This window comes from Hydra vulgaris, chromosome 14 (genome assembly GCF_038396675.1).
Source record: "Hydra vulgaris chromosome 14, alternate assembly HydraT2T_AEP".
NCBI lineage: Eukaryota > Metazoa > Cnidaria > Hydrozoa > Anthoathecata > Hydridae > Hydra > Hydra vulgaris.
In genome coordinates, this window is record NC_088933.1 from 7,452,748 (window position 1) to 7,470,892 (window position 18,145).

The 18,145-nt window shown below is 27.6% G+C and overlaps 1 protein-coding gene across 3 annotated transcripts in view; it reads left to right on the forward strand.

Moving 5' to 3' along the window:
• The window catches only part of LOC136090706 (uncharacterized), an 87,521-nt gene continuing 69,376 nt past the window's right edge, over positions 1-18,145 (forward strand). For all 3 annotated transcript variants that reach the window (XM_065817545.1, XM_065817546.1, XM_065817547.1), the window contains exons 1-3: positions 1-364; positions 13,569-13,593; positions 14,169-14,425. In XM_065817545.1, coding sequence (XP_065673617.1) covers positions 175-364; positions 13,569-13,593; positions 14,169-14,425 — 472 coding nt within the window. In that variant the 5' untranslated portion in view covers positions 1-174. The remainder of the gene's footprint in view (positions 365-13,568; positions 13,594-14,168; positions 14,426-18,145) is intronic.

Here is an 18,145-nt window from a genome sequence, read left to right on the forward strand (position 1 = left end):
TGTCATTTAGTTATTGCACTTAAAAAATAGTAAAAAATTAATAATTTAAATTTAACTAAACCAGCTCTAAAAATGTTTGAATATTATAATTGTTGTAAAATTATTTATATTTTAAAGAAATGGGTGAAAATGAATATGATAATATCATGCTGGATATATCCAAAAAATTAATAGATGATGATTTTAAAAATATTAAAATTTCATTCAGAAAGTATAATTGGTGGTGTTGCTGAAAAAGCTAAAACATTTATTAAATTAATTCCGGTTTTAGAAAACCATAGTATTATTGGAGAAAATAACTACGATGAATTAAAAAAGGTACTAAAAAAGATTGGACGGAATGACTTGGTTGAATTTTTTCCTAGTAAGTTCTTTAGTTGTCATGATTGTTGTTTTTATGAATTTAGATTAATAAGTAACATTTTGTTATCATTTTCTTAAATAAAATTTTTTTCAAATATAATTCATATTAATTATTTTATACTTTTTAATTAATCTAATAGTAATAATAATAGTAATAGTAATAACAATAGTAATAAAAATAAAATTAATCTTTATCTATGAAGCTTTGTAGTTAAACAACCTAATGACCAAGGTAAATAACTTCTATTTTTTGTTGCTGTATAGCGACAACCCATTTAACACTATAATTAAAAAGCATGCAGGAAGTATACATACATTAAGTATGTACTCATTATCAACTTCAAATTTTTTCTATTTCACACTGTGTTTTATAAAACAATATTTCCACTTTTTTTTTTTTTTATGCAGCATATCTATTTGTGCAAAAAAATTACCAAATTGCAGTCAACTACAGTAAAGGAAAGTGATTTATATTGGTATCCTTCAATAGTTTACATTTGCACAACATTCATCTCCTTTCATCTATACAAATATCCTAAATTTTAAAAAATAAAGAAAAAAAATTAAATTCAGGATCAATCACACTGTTAAAATAAAGTAGTTGCAGATTTTGTTTCTTTTATAAAACTTTGGTTAAAAAAAAAAATATTTTTAAAACTGGCCATAATTCATATTTTAGTAGTTTTTTATGCTAAATGTTAGGTAGCTTTGTTCCAGTTTAACTTTTTATAGAAAAGATTCAACAAAAGTTTGAAGTTCTTATTGTGATTCATCTTTGTTAAATGTGTTAAAGCTCTCATTATCAGTTTGATATTTTAGATTTGCTATTATTTTGTAGCAAATCTAACCATTTTATAATTTGTTTTCAAAGTTATACGAAAAGTTACTAGAAATTTTGACTAAAAGTAACATTACACGCAATATTTGAAATTTATTTGAAAAAAGTGATTATGTTTCTTTGAGGTTCTATAATATTCATTGTTCCGTTAAAATAAGAGTTGCTATCAAATGCAGCATTTCTATTTTTACAAAAATTTTATGAGAACTTTATTAGAAATAAATTAATCTAAATTTAAAAAAGTTAACTGGGGATAAAAGGGTTCTATTTCACATATTCAACCATGAATGTTTTTCTATTATTGTTTCACTGATTATAAATGTTGTAGGGTTCTTTAATGATGTCTCACTCAGCAGATTTCAGATAGTTGTGCTGCATATGAGCGATCCTGGGTTTGTAAAATGATGGTTGTCTTTTATGCATATTTCTTTGAATTTATTTAAATAGAATGAAAATGATGATATTTTTGTTTTTTCTCTTCTGAGTTTGAAAGTATTATTTTGTTTATAAAAGACATACTACTTATCTAAATATTTATTTGCATTTGATTTTCTCTGAACCACATCATTCACAATTTCCCTTTGTATCACATTTCTAGATCCATCTGACTGGACAGATCTGTAAATCACCCATATTCAATTTTTTTTCACTGATTATAAATGTTCTAAAGTTTTATAGTAATTGCAATAATGGCACAGGATAAGCATTATAAAAATGTCTAATCCCTATAGCACTTTTTAGGCAATTCAAAAAATGTGAATATAAGTGATCATGTTAAAAAACCTCTGCTTGTGAAAGTGTAGTATGCAAATGATATAAAAATTAAATAACAGATAAGAAAAACAAAAAATAAATAACAAAAAGCGCACAAGGATACAAACAAAATTATAAAAAATTGGTATAACGTCTAGTTTACACACCATAAAAGTAAGATAATATATTCATTAATTTATCCGTGTTATAAACGATTCAAACTTGTCAAATAGTTTCTCAAAATCAAATTTTTTGGATAACTTTTTACTGATATATATTACAATTTTTATTTTGATTGGTCATCAGTAAAAAAGCTTAAACCATAGAGAAAATCAGTAAACAAAATATATTCTAAAAATATATCATTTTCAATAAGACATATGTATTCATATATATATATATATATATATATATATATATATATATATATATATATATATATATATATATATATATTTAAATATATATATATTTATATAACTATATATATATATATATATATATATATATATATATATATATATTTATATAACTATATATATATATATATATATATATTTAAATATATAAATATGTATGTATACATATATATATATACATATATATAAATAAATATATATATATATATATATATATATATATATATATATATATATATATATATATATATATATATATATATATATATATATATATATGTAAACATATGTATATATATATATATATATATATACATACATATTTATATATTTAAATATATATATGTATATATATTTATATATATGTGTTTATATATATATTTATATATATATATATATGTATATATATATAATTGTATATCTATTTATATATTTATATATATATATACATATAACTGTATATATATATATTTATATATAAATATATATTTATATATATATTTTCATATATATTTATATATATATATATTTATATATATGTATATGTATATATATATATATATATATATACATATATATATATATATATATATATATATATATATATATATATATATATATATATATATATATATATATTTATATATATATATACAATGTCTCAAAAACTTTTCCGACCAAACAAGTTTTTCCCGAGACAAAATGTTTACGCTCTAAATTATACTAAAAACAATGATTAGCGATACTTACTTTTTTCTGTCATTTTAATTCTTTTGGGAAAAGTATAATATTTAGCGTTCATTTATTTTGATTCATGCTTAATTTGCTTTATTATTTGTCCTAAAAAAACTAGTATCAACTAGGCTTGTAAAATAGTTATCTGACTAAGCGATATTAAGGTAAGTTTAATTAATTTTATGTGAAATTTGTTGAAATATTTTAGCAAATTTTTATGCATTTAATGAAATTGCATAACAAAATACTGTTTTTTTGTAGTAAAAAAAAAAGTCTCGTATAAAAAAGGTTTCATGTTTTTGTAAGTAAAATGGTTGGAAGTAAACGTCACTGGACTGTTTCTCAGAGAAATTTAGCTGTCAATCTAGTCAATTAGGGTAAAACCTATTGTCAGGTGCAGCAAGAGACTGAAATTCCTCATTATACAGTATTCGACATAATAAAGAAGTATAATTTGATTGGAACAGCAAACACAAAAGAAGGGCAGGGTTGCAAAAAAAAGACTTCTAAGAGTTTTGATAGAAACTTCATTATACAAGTTTAGAAAAATCGCTTTATTTTTGCTCGAAAACTGGCTGAGCAAGCTGAAGAGAATTATGGAATCAAATTATATGTATATTACCTTGAAAAACAAGATACTTAAAAAGATTCAAGACTTTTCTAACAGCTATGAGAAAAATAAAAATAAATCAAGGATGGATCCCAAATTACATTTGGGACCCATCCTTGTTTTATTTTTCTCATACTAGCTGTTGTTTCATTAACAATATTACTAAAATTTTGATATGAAAAATTTTCAGCACATTTATTTATTTGTATTTCCATTTTTTTTTTTTCAATTATATTTATTAATTTGGGTGCATTTTTCATGATCTTTATAAGATTGTAATTTTAAGGAGCTGTTTCTTTTTTATGGTTCATGTTATTTGCCAGACTTCAAAGGCCAACATTTTTTTCCTCAGAAGAATAAAAAGTGGTAATGCTTAATTAGTACTTCAAAGGAATGTCATTCAAACTTTTGTAACAAATAATTTTACCTAAACGTCATTCAAAAGTTGATTTATTTAAAATCAACTACTTCTTTTATTCTACCGCTTATAGTATCATTTAAAAGTTAAAAAATGATAAAAAGTTGCTTAACCAAAATCACTTACTGCTTATGTAAAAATTGCTCAAGGCGTATGTAAATCACTCTACGCCTAACACTTTAAAACACGGCCTGGATATATAATAAAATGAAACCTATTTTTGATAAAATTTTTTTAACTTTAGTTACATCTGCAACATCACATTTATGGCGAAATATATTCTGAAACAATATTTTTTTTTAATTGTTAAAAAACTTTTCTTTAAAAGAATTACTAATTGAAATTACTCATGCATGCATAAAGCAAAAAGGGTGAGGAATAAAAGGTAATGGAGGAGGGGAGGGTGGAAACTGGGTTTTAATACAGTTAAATAAAGCAAGGGAAATTTTAATAAGAGAGTGGGTGAGTGTTTTCTTTTACAGAACACGCATAAAACAAGTTAATGCTAGAGTAGCTTGCGATCAAAATTGGCATTTTTACAACTGTTTGTTAATTTCAATAGGATTTGATATGCTTGTATAAGTTAAATCTATGGTGAAAAATAAATGAAAAATTAATTTTGACAAATTGATTTTGACAAAAAATTTACAAGATTTTTTGAATGTCTAAGATATTTTAAAGCCTGATTACACTAAAAAGTTTTATTTTTATCAGTGATTGATATATGTTTTCTAATTTTAAAGTCTGCCTTATGTTGAATTTTATTTTGTTAATTTTGAAATTTTATGTTAATACCAAGTAAAAGTTGATAAACGGGGATTAGGGTTGCCAGATTTCCCGGTTTTAAGAAGGAGAACTAAGTAAAAAAAATATTTTTACATATTTGGCGCAGAATTCTCCTTCGTAAAATCGGGACATCTGGCAACCCTAACGGGGATGTCTTTATAAACTTGGGTTTGGTAGAAAAAATTTAGAGAATTACAAAACGTCCCCTCCTGTATATTAAGCATACAAGATTGAGTACAGAGTCAGTTATTAAAAAAATTGAAAAAATAATTGAATAAAATATAAAGATCACAGTCCATTATTTTAATATTTTAATATTTATTTAGTATAAATGTATAAAAGGATTTTATTGCCAGAAACTATACTGATTACTACATAACTCAAAGAAAAAGGTAGAAATTTCTACCTTAGGGTAGGATATGTGATATACCCTTAGTAAGGTATAATTTTCTACCTTTTAAGGTAGAAAATTATATTAAAAACAATTATTTGCCATACAATTTTCTAACTTAAAGGTATAATTTTCTACCTTACAAGGTAGAAAATTATACCTTTCTAAGGGTATATCACATATCCTACCTTAACTAAAAATTTCTACCTTTATTTTTTAGTGTGCTGTAGAGGATTTTACGTTAAAAATATATACCTTTTTAGCGCAAAGCAAATCCATTGCACAATTAACTTTATTTTCTTCAACGGTAAAGATAAAACTAGCTTCATTTGCATAACTTTTCTAATTAAAAAGATTAAAAAAATTTATAGAAGAGAAATATGAAATAAAATATGGAAGAAAAAGCTGTGAAACAATTGTAAAAATAAATATTATCCAAAAAGGATTTATAAACAGCTACAGTTATTCATGCTTTATTGGCACTGAAAATGATGAATTTTAACTGATTACATTTTTATTAACATTAACAGTTAAAAGGTTTTAAGATCAATTAATTTTTTTTTATGTAATGTATGGACTTTTTAAAAAAATTTTACGCAAATTTGATAATAATATTTTTAACTAACAATGTATTAATACTGATATTAAAAATATGTGTACTCATTCAAGAATTTTATCAACCAAATTAAACAATACTATACAATAAAACTCACCTTTTCAACTATACCATTTAACAAACATTGGACCACACCTTCCTAAAAAATAAGGTAAAAAAAATAAGAAAATTGAAAAGGCATAAAATATTTATATCTTATTAAAAAAAAAATTTTTTTTTCATAAGCAAACTTAATATAAATATTTTACTTACATTAGATTCAAAGTCTTTGTTAAATAAAGTCATGTTTACTTTTAATTTACTTTGCTCTGGTAACTCTTACCTTAATTATAATACCTAATTAATTTGCCAACACGAACATAAGAATTTTGTATAAACATATATATATATATATATATATATATTTATATATATATATATATATATATATATATATATATATATATATATATATATATATATATATATATACATACATACATACATACATACATACTCTTTGGTGCCTAATAGACGTCCCCCCTGCTAATTAATTTTTCAAAAATTTTCCACCCAGGACATTCTTAACCGACCCCCCCCCTACTGCTATTAAATTTTAGAAAAGTTCCATCCAAGACAAGACAAGTTTTTATTAAAATTTTCTTTTTCACTACATACTTACGTTCTGTAATATCATTCATTCAAAAAACTTTGTTTAAAAAATTCATTTATGTTTTAAACAAGTTTTTTTAAGTGTGTGTATTCACTTGGAATAAATTTATATTTTCATACTTGATGAATATAAAATTATAAAATAGATTATTTTCATTAACGACTATTTTTTAACTTCAGCTGTTAGGATATATTTATTGTAGGAAAACTATTGATGCATTTTTTAAGTAGCGTTATAAACGCTTTGGTATTTGTATTTGCGTCACAGGGCTCGAATTGATCGTGAATTTCAATATATGGAGATATTTCTGTTATGATATATTTATTGTAAGAAAACTATTGATGCATTTTTAAAGTAGCGTTATAAACGCTTTGGTATTTGTATTTGTGTCACAAGGCTCGAAGTGATCCTGAATTTCAATATCCGAAAATATTTCTGGTCATTAAATTCTTAGTTTGTTAAAAACTGTGAACACTGTTTTAATAAATCGGTCTATTTATCATATTTCAAGAATTAATGACTTGCATGTTTTAAATTGTTTTTTTAAACATCAGGTAATTTAGGGATTATAAATAAAAAATAAAATATAGTAAGACAAAAATTATTAAATAATAATTTTTGTCTTACAACATTTTTTTATTTATTTATTTTTTATTATATTTTAAACCAAAACAAATTTTTTATACATATCTGCCAAAGAGTTTTTTATTTATAAGAAAATATTGATTTTATATTGAAAATATTGAATAAGATTTTAATAAGATATATAAGTATTTTATATCTTATTGAACGATTTCTGCTATATAAAATATTTGATCACCGCTAAATTCCTTTTGACTGTTGTTTTTTATTAATTATATCGTACTTTATTGTGCTTTATTTTTCTGCTTTTATCTAATGTTTTATAAAATATTTTAAAATATTTAAGTCTAAATCACAATCTATAATAGTAATAAAAATATTAGTAATAATATGGTTTTACAATAAGATTTAAATCATATTTCAAGATCAACATACTTGTTTTTATTGAATAACAGCTAATGAGTTAAATAATCAGAACAGTTTTACTGTTTTTAAAAAGCTAGAAAATTAAAGACTGTAAGCATTTCCAGATATTGTAATTTGCAATCACTTAATTCAAGCCCTAAATCACGTTTTATGTAATTAAACTTTAAATGAATGAGAATTGTGACTTGAAAAATAATTTTTTATAAAAACATTTAAACTAGCATTTTGAACATCTTTGTATTTTTATTGCACACTTGCTCTTTTAAAGACAGAAAAGTAAGTTTTTTGTAATTAAACTCTAAATGAACAATAATGGAAAGATAAAATAACTTTCAATCAAATTTTTTTTTGTAGTTATTCTTAAAAATAAAAATTTATCATTATATTTAAATTTTTTTTAATAATATAACAATAGAATGCTTACTACTATCTACTGATGGTGAAACAAGTTGTCGAAGAAAAAATTATTATATAATATGAATATATATATATATACATACATATATATATATATATATATATATATATATATATATATATATATATATATATATATATATATATATATATATATATATATTAGGGTGGTTCTAAAATATCTAAATAAAGAGCAAACATATTTTTATATCCATATATATTCATATTATATATGCATAAGTGCGTCTCTTACCTTATCTCCTTTATCTGAGCAGGTATAGAAGCTTTCATTTCCTCTAGTTGATTTTAAGTCAACCCTAATTCTACTTCACAATTTCACAATCTTCTTCAGTTGCTATATAAACCATTATAATTTTTTTCCTACTTTTTACAAGAACATCTCCCTTGAGAAGTAAAATATTTTTATTATTGGAAGAAGTCAATCTAAAAAAATCTTGTTTGATGCTTAACTTCAGTTTATTAAATCTTGTATCTAATCTCAAATGTCAAGTTCTACAGTCTTTTGGAAAATCTTTCACATTGTCATTAACTAAAGTAAGTCTAACATACCATCTCTAATTCACGGGTGTTATGTTATTACCTCTCCCAAGCATAACAAGTTTTGAGAATTACTGCTTTAAAAATTGCGCTAAAAAAAAAAAGCAAAAGCAAATGTGATTTTTAATTTTTTTTTTTTCTTTTTTCTTTTAAACATCTTCACTTTCAAAAAGGCTGTAAGCAACCACTAATTAAAGTTAGAAGTTACTGGAAGAGAAAAGATGAAGATTGTAGAGCAAGATAACGATTGACGGACAACTTAAAGGATTGCAAATTAAATAAATCAGAAAAGCAAGATGGAGGAAGTGAATTCCAAAGAACTGATATTCTAGGAAAAAAACTAGATGAATAAGAGTTTTTGGAGCACTTAGGAACAGTCACAGAAAAAAGGATAAGACTTAATTAAATGACGAGTAACACAAGATTGAATTTTAGTAGATGGCACAAGAGGCGCTAGCTCTTTAGAGCAGAACCCGTTATAGAATTTGTAGAAAATGAGAAAGAGAAGCAACATTATGACGATGTGATAATGGTTGGAGGTTGGCTGCAAGAGCAGGTCCAACTATGTTTACAATGCATTTTTGCACCTTGTCTAAAAGAGAAAGGGCATCATTAGAAGATCCAACCCAGATATGGCAACAGTATTTTATATACGGCCGGATTTAAGATTTATAGAGATAGAGAATAGAATCTGGAGTAAGAAAGTGTTGAGTTTGATAAAGAGATGCAACCTTAGCGGATGCCAATTTTGCAAAGCTGTCTATTGAGAATAACTTTTATACTACGATTGGAAAGGAAGGATTCAATAATCTTAAAATGTTGCCAGATACACTACACGAAGAAAGCTTATGGAGAAGACCAGCATGCCAAACTTTATCAAAAGCTTTTGAAATGTCAAGAGCAATGACCTTAACACCTCCACCTTTATCTGATACATGATAAAACCTTATGGTTATTACTATTAGCAAATCAGCTGCAGAATGAGAAAGATCGAAATCCATTTTGATGGTCAGAAAGTAAGTTGTTAGATACAAGATGGAAAGTTTAGCGTTTTTTTATTAAAGATTCAAAAACCTTGCTTATGATAGGAAGAAAAACTAATGGAACTGTAGTTAGATGAATCAGATTGCTCTCCAGAAGTTTTGAAGATAGGGATAACAGATGCCGTTTTCTAGCAGGCTGGAAAACAGCACTTGTTGAATAGTTTTGAGAGATAGATGACAGCTCCGGAGAACACTTCTGCAAATCAAAAACAGGTATGTTATACGGGCCACAAGCAGTTGAAGAGTCTAAGCAGGAAATCATTACAGAAGCTGGAATGATACGAATGTCAAGCAATGGATCAACCTGTTTGTTGGCTATATCAGGTAGATTGCAACTAGTGGAATCAAGAGATAATATTAATGAAAAGTTTTAAGCAAACAATTCAGCTTTGTAGTTAGGTGGGATGACCAAGTCTGAACCATACTAGAGAGGTGGCTTTGCCCTTATTATTAACACTATTATAGAATTTTCAGAAGTCAAGAGAGTCTAATTTTTGTGATGAAATATGAGATTTCATGACCTGAGAATAGCGGGCTTATGCATTAGACACAACCTTTTTATTATGGTTTATAGCAGTAATAAACAGACGTCTATTATCTGGAGAATTGTTTTGCTGATAGATATGGAATTAACAGTTTCGAATAGCAATCGCAGCAGCACAGTGTGATGAAAACCATGGAGGAAAGTGAAGTTTGACCTGGACTAGCTTTGAGGAACAAAAGATTCTATGCCAGCCTGAATCCACGAAGTTATGTAAGAAGCACATTTGTCGACAGCAAGATGAAAGATTCCTACCCAAGGGCAATCACGAAGAAATTTGCGGATAGGTTCCTAGTCAGCTAATAGGTAGTTATGAGAGGTAGGATAATAGAGGGATTCAGGTGATGAAGAAGAATGAGATATTAGTTTTAGAGAGATCAATTTGTGATCAGAAACACCTAAAGGTGAATGTGGAGAAACTGACCATTGAATAGGATCAGAAACAAGAAATTAGTTGAATAGTAAAGTTAAATGATTCTGGTTGTTTAGAAAGCAAGTTGGAAAATTGACTATTTGAGTTAGAGATTGAGAAGGGCAAAAGTTGTTGGCTTTTATACTTGCAGATTCACTGACACTAGAGCCAAGCCTTTCAGAGTGGTGAGCATTAAAATCTCCAACAGCACTATATTAGCTGATGAATAAAGAGATAGGGCTTGGTCAATATGATCAGAACTAACATCAAAATGAGTGCAGTCTTGAAAAAAGAGAAAGGCGATAAAGTGAAGTGGAGTTAAACAAAAGTAGGTCTGTCGAACTTTGCTAGAGATAAGACTCAACAAAAGAAAAGTTACTTCGAAGACCACGAATATTAGTGAATGTTAGGTTTAGAGAACTTGGTGGTGATGGTTTTTTGTGTTTTATTGTTTTTGTTACTTTATTCATTTTTTTAAATTTGTCAAAAAACTTGACTCAAAGCATAGATAGTACTCAGAACACTGTTTAGTAGCCCTAGCAATTGCCTCATTACTATTAATTAACCCCAAGTCGTAACAAAAGGCTCCAAATATGGCCTCTTCAATGCACACCAAAAGTACAAACAGGGACACCATCCGGGCGCAACATGGCACTAATAATACTTTGATATTTTTCAGCTGTTGATGGAATCAGCCTTACTGAGAGCTACCTCAGAGTTTGGAAACCTAACTACCAGCTGGCCTCAGAACCATAAAACTGAGTTTTAGAGCTGTACCCTCATTATGAGATGATAGAATGAGTTGCCTAGTCATAAAAGCAGAGATACAAGCAAAATCCATGCATTGAGTCAAGAAGATCCAGTATTCAACATCCTAAACTGGAAACAATGTATTAAAAATACATCTGTGCTAGCCTAATAGATTTAATGATTCCATAACTACACTGCTTACATAATTACACTGCTTAATTTAAACTGCTTCAAAGTTTCCTGTGTACTTTATTGCAATGTATCAAAAGACGATGAAAGATAAAATAATACTTGTTATAAACTAATTAATTGTAGAATGATTGATTTAAAGAGATGTTAATTGTAGAATGATTGATTTAAAGAAGAATTAATTTGGAGTACTGGAATAATAGATAAAAAAATTTTAATAATCTGCCATCATCATGAAAAGATTTAAAAAGTAGAACTATTCCTGGAATTAGGATCTATCGTTAATAATCTATAGATACTATTAGCTTTAATTAAAATAAGTGAAGATGTTAACATAACATTTTTTTTATGGTATATAAAGTTCTCAAACTAATCAGCAAACTAAGATTGAAATTTGGTGAGTTTATTCTGTGTAAATACTGTGTTGGTGTGTTCCTTTATATTAGCATGATAAAATAAATTTATCATATTGAAACCTTTTCCTGATGTTGACAGAAAAAAGTAAAAATTGTTCATCTGTTTAAGATGAATTAGGGCAATGTTTATGAACCTGCATAGCCATGCAGGTTCTTAAACATTTAGTGTTGGGTTTTTATTACCAACACAATTACAACAACTGACACTTTATTTTTCTTTTTGTAAATTATTAAATAAAACAAAACAAAAAAATTTTTGAAGTCAATATTTTCAAAGTTATCTTTACTTTGTTAAAGTCCAAAAAAATTTTATTTTTTAATTAGAGTTTGGCCTCTGTTGCCCTAGCCCCGTGGACCCCAAGGTCTGCCCCGGAAACATTTTTAACACTTGTTTTTCAGGACTACATTAATGTAGAAATTTTCAGTGCTCCATTTAGTCTGGAAAGATGTGAAAAATCTATTGGAAGATTCCACTTAAAAGAAGTGGTGCATATAATATAGTCCCTCATTAGTGTATTGGGGTCCTGGAAATAATTCTAATATGCATGTTTATCAGTGCTTCAAAAATGCCAAAGTTTCAGAGATGCAGCTAGTCTGGAAAGTAGAAAAAAATCACAATATTCCGCTGCTAAAAAGTAGAGTCTGTGTTCTGTTACCTGTATATAGAAATCCATATACTTGCAGATCAAAGCTGTTATGTTTTATGTAAGATTAATGAATATATAATGTGTAAATTTTTTTTTTTTTGATGCTTTAAAGAACACATAAGTTTCTTGGGCATTAAAAATAGGTATACAAAAAATTGCCTGAATTTATTAAAATTAATAATTATAAAATTAAATTCAGATAATTAATACAAATTTTTAATATTTCTGATCATTTTATTGCATTTGTCACCCCTGAAAATAGCCTGGCTCATGGTTTTAAGTAAAAAGATCAATAATTTTTAATGTTATGTGACTTGAAACTTCTAAATAAACGTTGCTATTCTGAGGAGGTAAGAGGAGCCTGGCCAATATCTGCTGAAAGTTAAAATGGTTCAAGATCTTTTTAGAAGTTTCCAAGGATTTCTTATTTTACTATGTACTCAAACTTGCTTTCAAGACAATCTAAATCATTTTCCTTCTCTACTCACTTTGATTAAAAAAAGATTGATGTTATATATATATATATATATATATATATATATATATATATATATATATATATATATATATATATATATATATATATATACATATATACATATATATATATATATATATATATATATATATATATATATATATATATATATATATATATATACATATATATATACATATATACATATATATATATATATATATATATATATATATATATATATATATATATATATGTATATATATATATATATATATATATATATATATATATATATATATATATATATATATATATATATATATATATAACGAGCAAAATGCTTTTAAATTTAAAAAAATTTAAAATAAAAAGATAAAAATTTGGTTTATATAAAAATACATAAACTAACTTGTTTTTTTAATACTTAGCTTTAAGATTAGAATCTAGCTCTAAATATATCAATCAAAACCTAGTCGATTCAGATTTATTTGAATAAAACATTTATAAAGTAATTTTTTCTTTTAGAGAAATCTGATACCAAAAGCAATGAGTAAGCACTTTGATATTATTGTTTGGTATACATTATATATTTTCAATATATTATCATATGTTGTTGTTTTTGTTTAGCTTTTTATGTAAAAATTTTTACTTAAAATCCCAGGTTTTATAACATAATTTGTATTTTTAAGCTGTGTTAATTCTTTAAATTTGTTTTTAAATCTTAGCATGACTATGTTTTAAATAAAATTTAAATTTCTATCTTCCATCTTCATTACTATTTATTATTTTGAGTAAAAAATTTATTCATCATCAGTGAAAAGGTAAAATTTTCATAAATTTATATTCTTTGGAACTTTGTTTAATTTGCATTATTTGCTTTATTTTATTTTCCTATTGAATTTAATATACAAAGCTATTGCAATTGAATTTAATATACAATGCTTTGAATTTATTATATAAATAATACAAAGCAAATATAAGAAAACAAAATCAAAATTAGTAATAGTTTTTTTCTCCTGTTTTTTCTTTTTTTAACTAACAACAGCTCTTATACGGGTTAGTAATAAGTTTGTTCTTTACTGTGTGTTATTTTTAATGCATATGATTTTGTTTTAATACATGTAGGTTCTTTGAAAGAAGAATTCCACATGGTTGTGTGTTCAGGTTTGAAGTCAAAAAATATGGCAACATATGTACAAATGTTGAATATCAACTAGACCATAAAAGTGATAGCAAGTTATCTAAAATTTTTTGGTTAACAAAAGAAGTGAATGACATTTTATATGTTAAAGTACACAATTTAATGTTTGAAAATGAAAAAGTTAAATTCAGTTTTTCATTTCAAGGTTCACCAAAAATAGATTGTGCTGTTACTATTACAGGTTCTTTTTTAATAAATAATTTTGTTAATTATGTTGTTTAAAATTTTTATTAAAGTTTAAAGTTTAAAAATTAATTTGCACAATTGATTTATCATATTATATTTTATGCAGTTACCTTAAATGTATATAGAAATAAAAAAACTTTAAATTTATTTATGGTCATGGGTAAATGAGCTGGTAGTTTTATGAGCTTATGTCAAAAACTCAGTCATCAAACTCTTTATCTGCAAAATAAAAATACTATTTGTTACAACTTTTATTTACAATTTTCTAATTCAAGGTTTTTTAAACAACTCTTTAAATAAACAACTCCTTTTAAAATTTAAATTTTAGCTTTTATCTATCTATTAGTGGCTAATGCAGTTCCAAATGAGATAGTCCAAATGCAGGTCCAAAGATAGTCCAAAAAATGCAGGTCCAATGATAGTCCAAAAAAAGCAGGTCCAAATAATCCAGTACAATCTGCTTCATGTCCTGCTGCCTTGTAGGATATGCCTTTTTAGGCAAAGGCTAGGAGATGCCAACTCCGACTTAAAACACCCCCTGCCTTGGGGCTCTTGGTTGAGTAAAGGCAAGAGATGGTGTCTCGATAAAAATACTCATCTTGGGCAGATGTTAAATGCACCTGACTACTGTTTGTAGAAGGCCTCCTAGGCAAAGACTTAAGGGGTAAACAGATTCTATTTGTTGACCAGCCTTGCACCCCTTTTTCATCTATTAGGCTGGCACAGCTGATTTGTAATACATTGTTTCCAGTTTAGGATGTTGAATGCTGGATCTTCTTGACTCAATGCATGGGTTTTGCTTGTGTTTCTGTTTTTATGACTAGGCAACTCATTCTATTATCTCTTAACGAGAGTACAGTTCAAAAACTCAGTTTTATGGTTCTGAGGCCGGCTGATAGTCAGGTTTCCCGAACTCTGTGGTAGCTCTCAGAGAGGCTGATTCCATCAACAGCTGAAAAATATCAAAGTATTAACAGTGCCACGTTACACATGGATGGTGTCCCTGTTTGTACTTTTGGTGTGCATTGCGGAGGCCACATTTAGAGCCCTTTGTTATGGCTTAGGGTTTATTAGTAGTAATGAGGCAATTGCTTGGGCTATTAAACAGTGTTCTGAGTACTATCCTTTGAATCAAGTTCTTCAATCTAATTTAAAAATGAATAAAGTACCAAAAACTATAAAGCACAAAAAACCATCATCATCACCAAGTTCTCTAAACCTATCATTCACTAATATTCGTGGTCTTCGAAGTAACTTTTCTTCTGTTGAGTCTTATCTCTTGCAAAGTTCACCAGACCTACTTGCTCTTTGTGAGACTAATTTGAGTTCTGCTGTCTCATCTTGTGAGATTAGTGTTGATGGTTATCTTCCTTTAATTCGTTAAGACTCCATTAGTCACATGCTTGGCCTGGGCGTTTACATTCATAAGAATTTGCCCATTTGTTGTGAAACTAGGTTTGAATCCACAGACTATTCTTTCATGTGCTTTCGTTTAGCACCACTTCACTCTATTGCCTTTCTCTTTGTTCTATATCGCTCTCCTTCATCTCAAGGCTGCGCTCTTTTTGATGTTATTTCTGATCATATTGCCCAAGCCCTCTCTCTTCATCCATCAGCTAATATAGTTGTTGTCGGTGATTTCAATGCTCACCACTCTGAATGGCTTGGCTCTAGTGTCAGTGATTCTGCAGGCATTAAAGCCCACAACTTTTGCCTTTCTCAATCTCTAACTCAAATAGTCAACCCAAATCATTTACCTTCTCTACTTGACTTATGTCTTGTTTCTGATCCTAGTCAGTGCTCAGTTTCTCCACATTCACCCTTAGGTGCTTCTGATCACAGTTTGATCTCTCTAAAACTAATATCTCATTCTTCTTCATCACCTGAATCCCCCTATTATCGAACCTCTTACAATTAGAGTAAAGCTGACTGGGATTCTTTCCGTGATTTTCTTCGTGATGGACTTAGGTAGAAATCTTTCGTCTTCCTGTCAACAAATGTGCTTTTTACATTACTTCGTGGATTCAGGCTGGCATTGAATCTTTTGTTCCCTCTCGACAATTCCAGGTCAAGGCTCACTCTCCTCCATGGTTTTCCTTACACTGTGCTGCTGCTATTGCCAATCGAAACCGTTACTTCCATATTTATCAGCAAAACAAATCTCCAGAAAACATGTTTTGTTTATTTATTTACAGTCTGTTTATTACTGCTAGAAACAATTGTAAAAAGGTTTTTTCTAATGCCAAAACCCGCTATTCTCAGGTCATGAAATCTCGAATCTCATCTCAAAAATTAGGCTCTCGTGACTTCTGGAGAATCTTTAATAATATCAATAATAAGGGCAAATCTTTAATTTCACCTCTCTTATATGGTTCAGACTTTGTCACCTCACCTAAAGACATAGCTGAATTGTATGCTAAAAACTTTTCATCAATATCATCTCTTGATTCCACTAGTTGCGTTCTACCTGATATTGCCAACAAACTGGTTGATCCATTGCTTGACATTCATATCACTCCAGCTTCTGTATCTAAAGTGATTTCCTGCCTAGACTCTTCTACAGCTTGTGGCCCGGACAATATACCTGTTATTGTCTTGCAGAAGTGTTCTCTGTAGCTGTTTCTATACTCTCAAAACTGTTCAACAAATGCTTATCAGAGTCTTGTTTTCCAGCCTGCTGGAAAGCGGCATCTGTTATCCCTATCTTCAAAAAATTTTGGAGAGCGATCTGATTCGTCTAACTATTCTTTATTCTTGTCGCGATAAGAAGCCAACGTTCTCTGATTGCTTGGAGGGGGCATTTGAGCTTGAAAAGGATCTCACTTCTGCTACAGCATGGGGCTCACAGTGGCTGGTGAACTTTAATTCAGATCAAACTCAATTTTTTTCAGCCAATCGTTATTGCAATAACTTAGATCTTCCTATATTTGTGAATGGTGATGTACTCGATGAGTCATCTACTCTTCATCTTCTAGGATTAACTCTTCCAATCTTTCTTGGAAACCATATATCAAATCAGTTGCAAAATTAGCATCTGCTAAGGTTGCATCTCTTTATTAAGCTCGTCACTTTCTTACTTTGGATTCTATTCTCTATCTCTATAAATCTCAAATCAGGCCTTGTATGGAATACTGTTGCCATCTCTGGGGCGGATCTTCTAATGATGCCCTTTCTCTTTTAGAGAAAGGGCATCATTAGAAGTTCTGTCCTAGATATGGCAACAGTATTCCATCATCTGCTCTTGCAGCCAACCTCCAACCATTATCACATTGTCATAATGTTACTTCTCTTTCTCTTTTCTACAAATACTATAATGGGCATTGCTCTAAAGAGCTAGCCTCTCTTGTGCCATCAACTAAAATTCATTCTAGTGTTACTGGTCATTCAATTAAGTCAATACTTTTTCTGTGACTGTTCCTAAGTGCTCCAAAAATGATTATTCGTCTTGTCTTTTTCCTCGAATATTAGCTCTTTAGAATTCGCATCCTTCATCTTGCTTTCCTGATTCATATAATTTGCAGTCCTTTAAGTCATCCGTCAATCGTTATCTTGCTCTACAATCTTCATCTTTTTTCTTTCAGTAACTCCAAATTTAATTAGTGGCTGCTTGCAACCTTGTTGGAAGTGAAGATGTGTAAAAAAAAAAAAAAAGAAGTTCTATAAATGCAGGTCCAAACAAGAATTATAAATGCAAATCCAAATAAGATTTATAAGT